Below are 9,183 nucleotides of genomic sequence, written 5' to 3' on the forward strand. Positions count from 1 at the left end.
CAATATGACGTGAGCAATTGATAATGTGGAAAAAAGCTGACACTTGTACATTATCAATTGCAATTTGTTCAAAGGAATAAGAAATTGCTTTAATGATGTGCACAAGTGACTAGATGATTTGGAATTTGTACAAGTAGTACCAAGAATTGCACTTTTGATCTAAGAAATGCACCAAAGCGACTGAGGAAAACTGTAATCACTTTCCCAGTGGAATACAACCTAACAGACAAGAAGCCATTCTTTACAAAACAGTATGAATACAAACAATGGCAGGGCTGATTGGTGATGGGGAGGGTATGGGGCATTAACAAAGCCATCACCTACAGAGAGATGAACCTGGAGTAGAGTCCCCTAAGCAAGCTGGTCATTGTGCTCTGTTCACAAACATAAACACACCCCACAGAGCCCCTGGACAACAGCACAATTAGACCCAACAAAATCATGAGAAAACAAAAAGATAATTACTTGACACATTGGAAAGAATTAACAAAAAAACTGAGAAAACTAGAATGCTATTTGGCCCTAAACAGAGAGTACACAGTGGCAGAATACCTGACCACTGTGACTGACCCAAACTTAAGGAAAGCTTTGACTATGTACAGACTCAGTGAGCATAAATGTCAAATTTGTGATTTCATGAACTGGTACATACAAGAAAACCAGGTTTTAAAGTTCTGTTCAATAGCCATCCCATCATTACAAAACATTTGAAAGGCTAAGTCTATCATCTCCTGAGAAGTGGTAACTATTCACATGAACTTTTCAAAGAGGTTTGGTGCCCCCTGGTGGCTGAACCCGAGATCAATGAGAGATCTTGTCAGAAACAATGACAGAGTCCCACTTCTCTGTCATTGCACAAACTAGAGAGAGAGAGAGAGAGATCTCACTAGGTGACAAGGTGAGTCTCTTCTCCCTGACCTGGATGTTATAATGACCTGGTGGTTGGCATAACACAAGCAGAACCCGAGAACAGGATGGCGGAGAGAGGGAGTGAAAAGGGAGAGAGGCGGAGAGGGGGAGTGAAAAGGGAGAGAGACGGAGAGAGGGAGTGAAAAGGGAGAGAGGCGGAGAGAGGGAGTGAAAAGGGAGAGAGGCGGAGAGAGGGAGTGAAAAGGGAGAGAGGCGGAAAGAGGGAGTGAAAAGGGAGAGAGGCGGAGAGAGGGGAGTGAAAAGGGAGAGAGGCGGAGAGAGGGAGTGAAAAGGGAGAGAGGCGGAGTGAGGGAGTGAAAAGGGAGAGAGGCGGAGTGAGGGAGTGAAAAGGGAGAGAGGCGGAGAGAGGGGAGTGAAAAGGGAGAGAGGCGGAGAGAGGGGAGTGAAAAGGGAGAGAGGGAGTGAAAAGGGAGAGAGGTGGAGAGAGGGAGTGAAAAGGGAGAGAGGCGGAGAGAGGGAGTGAAAAGGGAGAGAGGCGGAGAGAGGGAGTGAAAAGGGAGAGAGGCGGAGAGAGGGAGTGAAAAGGGAGAGAGGCGGAGAGAGGGGAGTGAAAAGGGAGAGAGGCGGAGAGAGGGGAGTGAAAATGGAGAGAGGCGGAGAGAGGGAGTGAAAAGGGAGAGAGGCGGAGAGAGGGAGCGAAAAGGGAAAGAGGCGGAGAGAGGGAGTGAAAAGGGAGAGAGGCGTAGAGAGGGAGTGAAAAGGGAGAGAGGCGGAGTGAGGGAGTGAAAAGGGAGAGAGGCGGAGTGAGGGAGTGAAAAGGGAGAGAGGCAGAGAGAGGGGAGTGAAAAGGGAGAGAGGCGGAGAGAGGGGAGTGAAAAGGGAGAGAGGGAGTGAAAAGGGAGAGAGGTGGAGAGAGGGAGTGAAAAGGGAGAGAGGCGGAGAGAGGGAGTGAAAAGGGAGAGAGGCGGAGAGAGGGAGTGAAAAGGGAGAGAGGCGGAGAGAGGGGAGTGAAAAGGGAGAGGCGGAGAGAGGGGAGTGAAAATGGAGAGAGGGAGTGAAAAGGGAGAGAGGCGGAGAGAGGGAGTGAAAAGGGAGAGAGGCGGAGAAAGGGCAGAATACCTGACCACTGTGACTGACCCAAACTTAAGGAAAGCTTTGACTATGTACAGACTCAGTGAGCATAAATGTCAAATGTGTGATTTCATGAACTGGTACATACAAGAAAACCAGGTTTTAAAGTTCTGTTCAATAGCCATCCCATCATAATATTTCTGTTTATTTTTATTTTTTTATTTGTGTCAGACACTGCTGAAAGTCTATATCAGCTACATTCAATCCTTCTTTGAATACGCCCTACCAGCCAGATAGTCAGATAACAGCTTCACCACAGCAGATCAATCGGCTACAGAAAAACATCTGCTAAACACGTGTATGTGACCAATAAAATGTGATTTTGATTTTAAATAAATGTCCTATTTATCGAAGATGCTGTTGGCTTGGGTCAAAATTACTCCAAAGGATTTGAATTTGTTAAAAGTCCATATTGATACAGAAACTCTAATCCATGATTTAGATTTATTAAGAACAAGTTGCTTGACAAAGTCATGCAAAATTGGAAGAATTGAATAAACCACATTTTGGCTATGATAAAAGATATGCCTCTGGGGTCAAAATGATCCATGTCAGAAGTATGGTTCAATGAAAATATGTAGTGGGTGTAAAGTTTGTTTTAAACTCTCACTCATTAAACACGAATCAATCAACACATGCTTCTCTTTAAACGACTTAATATAATATTAAACTTTTATGAAATAAATGAAAAATTAACATTTGGTTCCTCAACTGCGTTTCCCACTCCAGTCAGCAGATGGCGATGTGCGTCTTTTAGGTTCAGGCGATGCTGCCAGTGTGACGTACAATCTAGTGGACGGGACGCTCCTTCAACAACAACAGCTAGTCAGACACCTCGGTAGCTTTCTAGCAAACACAGCTACAACATTCACCCGCTTTACACTGTTTTGGTGTATATTAGTCGCTGTGTATTAAACACACTTCTGTCTTATGTACTTGTTGGCCAATTTAATTATATATTTACGTTGTTTGTCAGCTAGCTGGTTTGCTAAGTTAGCTTAGAACTAAGCAAGTCGCTAATGCTAGCTAGCTAACATCTCCGACCATGAGTTCACTAAGCTACTCTCCTCCTACTAAAGAAGAGGTCTGCTGGATGGAGAAAGAAGCTCTCGTTAAAGAGGAAGAGAAAGATGTTACAATACAAAAACAAGTAGAGGGTGAGGCTGTTACCGTGAAAGAAGAAGAGAAAGACGTTACAGTGAAAGAAGAGGAAGACGCGTTCAGATTGAAAGAGGAGGATGATGTTACAATAAAAGAAGATGAGGAAGAGAAAGAGGAGAGAGCAGTTTTTGGAGTGAAAGAGGAGGCGGGGGAGATGACTGTCACATTGAAAGAGGAGAAGGAGGAAGAAGAGGAGGTTGGAGATCTGTTTAACACCAGTAAGTACCGTCTCTGCAGTCGTTGAACCAATATGCAGTAAAGGGGTTCTACACTTTAATGTTGTTCTGTAGGAATGGCTGAAGCTACACTGTAACGTGTAGAACATCAAGAGTGGACCATCAACAAAACATTAACAATTGATCAAATGCATCTAATGACAATGCCTGAAATACTGTAGTCCTCAATATCTCCTATTAGATTAGCCCAATATGTAGTCTTAAAGGGGCAATCAATAGTTGTTACATCCATTTTGGGGCTTATACATTAATGATATGTACCCATTGTTTCTTGAAGAATTCACTTATAAATGCCTCATGATTTTAGTTCAACTGTCGTACCCCATCAGAACCCAAAATATGAGCTTTTTTTACTCCAATGTTTGTCAGTAAATATAAACAAACACGGTATATCCCCAAAACATGGTTAACTAGAATGTTGATATCCTGGATGGTTGCATTTCTCCAGCCCCATCCCTCAGCTTTTTACCGAAACAGGCAGGGAGTACGCTTTGTTATTGTTTCTACTGCTGATTGCTGTCCCCGTTACTCCTCAAGGTCCAATGAGTGTATGTTATTTTCAGAGGTAGACTGGCTCTGGCAGGTAAAATAGTCAAATATTGACCGGTTGCATCACCACCTGGTATGGCAACTGCTCGGCATCTGACCGTAAGGCGCTACAGAGGGTAGTGACTCGGTACCGGTGCCCCCTGTATATAACCTCCACACTGACTCGGTACCGGTGCCCCTGTATATAGCCTCCACACTGACTCGGTACCGGTGCCCCCTGTATATAACCTCCACACTGACTACACACTGACTCGGTACCGGTGCCCCCTGTATATAGCCTCCACACTGACTCGGTACCGGTGCCCCCTGTATATAGCCTCCACACTGACTCAGTACCGGTGCCCCCTGTATATAACCTCCACACTGACTCTGTACCGGTGCCACCTGTATATAACCTCCACACTGACTCGGTACCGGTGCCCCCTGTATATAGCCTCCACACTGACTCAGTACCGGTGCCCCCTGTATATAGCCTCCACACTGACTCGGTACCAGTGCCCCCTGTATATAGCCTCCACACTGACTCAGTACCGGTGCCCCCTGTATATAGCCTCCACACTGACTCTGTACCGGTGCCCTCTGTATATAGCCTCCACACTGACTCGGTACCGGTGCCCCCTGTATATAACCTCCACACTGACTCAGTACCGGTGCCCCCTGTATATAGCCTCCACACTGACGCGGTACCGGTGCCCCCTGTATATAACCTCCACACTGACTCAGTACCGGTGCCCCCTGTATATAGCCTCCACACTGACTCGGTACCGGTGCCCCCTGTATATAACCTCCACACTGACTCGGTACCGGTGCCCCCTGTATATAACCTCCACACTGACTCGGTACCGGTGCCCCCTGTATATAGCCTCATTATTCTCATTGTGTTACTTTTTATTATTACTTTTTATTTTAGTCTACTTGGTAAATGTTTTCTTCTTCTTGAACTGCACTGTTGGTTAAGGGCTTGTAAGTAAAGAATTTCACTGTAAAGTCTAAGTTGGTGTCTTGACGGATTTGTAAAAAACGGTTTATCAAAAAACACTATACAGTGGGGAGAAGAAGTATTTGATACACTGACGATTTTGCAGGTTTTCCTACTTACAAAAATCCAGAAAATCACATTGTATGATTTTTAAGTAATTAATTTGCATTTTATTGCATGACATAAGTATTTGATACATCAGAAAAGCAGAACTTAATATTTGGTACAGAAACCTTTGTTTGCAATTACAGAGATCATACGTTTCCTGTAGTTCTTGACCAGGTTTGCACACACTGCAGCAGGGATTTTGGCCCACTCCTCCTCCATACAGACCTTCTCCAGATCCTTCAGGTTTTGGGGCTGTCGCTGGGCAATACGGACTTTCAGCTCCCTCCAAAGATTTCATATTGGCTTCAGGTCTGGAGACTGGCTAGGCCACTCCAGGACAGTAAGGATGATCAGGGATGTTCTCTTGAAAAGTGTGTGAATTTGACCATTTTGCTGTCCTGCTAAGCATTAAAAATGTAACGAGTACTTTTGGATGTCAAGGAAAAGTACTTAGGTAGTACTTTAAAGTATCTTTACTTAAGTACTTTGCACCTCTGCTTCAGACCACTGCAGTACATCTGTGATAAGGTGCGTCTCGGTGAGAGGTGTAGGAGTCAGGCGCAGGAGAGCAGGGATATCTGAGAAGCGTGTTTAATCATATAGTCCACCAATACAAAAATGGCACAGACGAAAATCCAAAAAACTACGCTCTCGATATTCAGAAACTCAAACGCACGGAGGAACAAACACAGTTCCGACACTTTACATACACGTGCGTAATAGTGAAAACATCACATATAATCGAGCGCAAATACACACAAGCTTAATCCCGCACAAACTAAGGCAGGCAACAGGTGCCCTATATACACACAGAAATAAACGCAAATGAAACCAGGTGTGAAAAGGATCACAGACAAAACAACCAGAAAAGGAAAAAGGGATCGGTGGCGGCTAGTAAACCGGCGACGCCGACCGCAGAGCGCCGCCCGAACAGGGAGAGGAGTTACCTTCGGTAGAAGTCGTGACAACATCATTGAAATTGTAATGAAATTTACATTTTAACTTCTAATTACTACCACAAAGATGGCCGCCGGTCCGTCCAACCGTTGAATGTCAACTTGAATGGTCCCTCTCTATTCTGTTTAATTTTTATGATTTCCAACAGGTTTCTTATGGAGGATTGACAGTATAATTTAAAACAGCTGATATTCCCATTCAAGTTCAACATTCTCTGATGTGTGGACCTCCAACCATCTTTGTGGTTCAACTTGGAGGTCGAAATGTAAATTTTATGACCATTTAGTACACTTTTCGACCTAAACATGACACCCATGAGAACAAGATTAGATTTGGAGCTCTACATCATTTTTTTTTTTTTTATCTCACCAAGTTTACGTTTAATGATGTAATGTTGTGAAAACTGACCTTGTGTTATTGAGGAATGTAGGGGGGGGGGGGTCTAGTCTAGATTAAACCTCATAGGAAGACAGTTTTATCATGTGGAGGTTTCATTCAGGCCTCTGTTTAACTAAATAATATGTTTGTCTTTGGCAGGAGAGAGACCAGACTCTCCCTCTGACAGCAGGAAGAGTCCTTCAGGGGAACCAGACCCAGAGATGCCCAAACCAGCCAAAGGACATCACTGCTCCCACTGCGGAAAGAGTTTTACTAAGTTACGAAACCTAAAAGAGCATGAGAGGACACACACAGGAGAAAAGCCTTTCCAATGTTCCCAGTGTGGAAGGAGTTTTAGTCAGTTAGGGAGCCTGAAAATACATAAGAGAATACACTCTGGAGATAAGCCTTACCGCTGCTCCCACTGTGGAATTACTTTTACCTGGTTAGGAAGCCTGAAGTCCCATGAGAGAATACACACAGAAGAAAAGTCCTACCACTGTTCCCACTGTGGAAAGAGTTTTAGGTGGTTAGAAGGCCTGACAAAGCATGAGAGGACACACACAGGAGAAAAGCCCTACCAATGCTCCCACTGTGGAAAGAGTTTTACTCAGTTGGGGAACCTGAAATCTCATCAGAGGATACATACACAGGAGGAGAAGACATACCACTGCTCTCATTGTGGAAAGACATTTTCCCAGTCAGACGACCTGAAATCACATGAGAGAATAGAGAGGCTGTGTTCTGACTTATGTTTTTGACTGAGAATTAGTGTTTTTGTTCATGCCAAATGAAATCGTATTGTTTATATGAAATCATTAAAAAAAAAACTTTACTTTTGCTTTTGTTTTTTTATCTGGAGACCTGATCATGTCTAAAATCAGATAAAATATTTTAAAATATGTATATTATTTTTCTTATGAGCCTCGATTGATTGGATGCAAAATGTCAACCCTATGATGTTGTTCATTATATTATTTGCAAAATGTAAATTATTATATAAGTAAGTAGCCTTCCAGAACAGCTCATAGAAACAGGAGCCTTGTCTTGTATGATCCAGAACGTCTGTCTGACAGTGTGAGAGTAATAAGGAAAATATTTTTAGTTTTCATTGTATTTCCATATCTTGACAGGCTATATATAATTTGACCGCATCAATGCATTTCTAACGATTACAATCTGTATAAAGTCCAGTAATTTGTTACATTAGAGGCACGTGTGAAAGGTAATCCATTCTGTAAATACTGTTAAAAGACTAAGAGATAATACATTTTGAAATGGAAGGAGAGATGTCTGATCTGCTCTGTTGGAACATTTTGCCACACTGCCATAGACGCCATCACACAACAGGTTGAAGTCAAAGAGGGGTTTCTTTGACATGATGTCATCAATGGGTTCCCAAATATGAGCAGAAGATGCTGCTGAATGTGTGGCCACGACTCACGACTCATTCAGTTCTGCAGAACAGCAGTGTGTTGCCTATACCCTTACAGGAGGAAGCTGTTGAGGGTGGATGGCTTATTGGGGAGTGTTGTCTACTCATTCAACGTATATTTACCTTCTTGCTAAAGCAACTTGAGTTATAATAGTCCTCTCTCTGTGTTCTTATTGGTTAATCTCTCTGTGTTCTTATTGGTTAATCTCTCTGTGTTCTTATTGGTTAATCTCTCTGTGTTCTTATTGGTTAATCTCTCTGTGTTCTTAAGCCACAACGGAGACAAATTAAAGCTGTACTCAAACTTTGACACGAGCACCTCTATTTCAGTCTCTGAAAAGTTTTATTTTTTCATCGCTTTTTTCGTTGTTGATTGTGTCATATTTCATGGTACGGTGTTGTATATTTCCCCCGTGGGCTTTATCAAAGGGATGATTTTGACCATATATGGTTAATTAGGGGCATTTCGAAATGCAAATAGCCAAGGTGGTGCAGTAGCACTGAAGCTCAGAACAATTTGTATTTTATTAATGGTTATCTCCTACCAGTGTGCTGTGACACTCGTAGGGTTGTTTGGCAAATCACACCTTTTCTATGCCTACAAACATTCTAAATTCCATTCGAAAGTAGTATTTAGAATATATATATATATATATATAATATATATAACAGTTTCTACACAATATTGATACATGAGGCTCCAGGACTCTTCGCTGGCCACTCCAGAACAGAAGACTCCAGAACAGAAGACTCCAGAACAGAAGACTCCAGAACAGAACACTCCAGAACAGAAGACTCCAGAACAGAACACTCCAGAACAGAACACTCCAGAACAGAAGACTCCAGAACAGAACACTCCAGAACAGAACACTCCAGATTTGATTTGAGTTCAGGGTTGTTGTCCTGCTGGAAGACCTACAACCTTCAACAGAGACACAGACGTCAATTCAATGTCTAGCGACTGGAACGAGCTGCAGAAAACAGTAAAACTGGACAGTTTTATTTCTTCATTCAAAGACTCAATCATGGACACTCTTACTGACAGTTGAGGCTGCTTCGTGTGATGTATTGCTGTCTCTACCTTTGTGCTGTTGTCTGTGCCCAATAATGTTTGTACCATGTTTTGTGCTGCTACCATGTTGTGCTGCTGCCATGTTGTGTTGTCATGTGTTGCTGCCTTGCTATGTTGTTGTCTTAGGTCTCTTTATGTAGTGTGGTGTCTCTCTTGTCGTGATGTGTGTTTTATCCTATATTTTTATTCATTTTTAATCCTAGTCCCCGTCCCCGCAGGAGGGCTTTTGCCTTCTGGTGGGCCTTCATTGTAAATAAGAATTTGTTCTTAACTGACTTGCCTAGTTAAATAAAGGTTAAAAAACACA

At 43.0% G+C, this 9,183-nt stretch overlaps 1 protein-coding gene across 2 annotated transcripts in view; it reads left to right on the forward strand.

The window, feature by feature from the left end:
- Nucleotides 1–1,930: 1,930 nt before the first annotated feature.
- LOC129842755 (zinc finger protein 239-like) overlaps nucleotides 1,931–9,183 on the forward strand; it is a 54,357-nt gene continuing 47,104 nt past the window's right edge. Inside the window, exons 1-2 of one of the 2 annotated variants that reach the window (XM_055911390.1) lie at nucleotides 1,931–3,380; nucleotides 6,529–8,114. In XM_055911390.1, the coding sequence (XP_055767365.1) occupies nucleotides 3,047–3,380; nucleotides 6,529–7,130 (936 nt within the window). In that variant the 5' untranslated portion in view covers nucleotides 1,931–3,046 and the 3' untranslated portion in view covers nucleotides 7,131–8,114. Of the gene's footprint in view, nucleotides 3,381–6,528; nucleotides 8,115–9,183 lie in introns of those variants that run through there. The other variant, XM_055911392.1, reaches the window with a different exon arrangement.

Source organism: Salvelinus fontinalis, unplaced genomic scaffold, assembly GCF_029448725.1.
Source record: "Salvelinus fontinalis isolate EN_2023a unplaced genomic scaffold, ASM2944872v1 scaffold_0064, whole genome shotgun sequence".
Lineage (NCBI taxonomy): Eukaryota > Metazoa > Chordata > Actinopteri > Salmoniformes > Salmonidae > Salvelinus > Salvelinus fontinalis.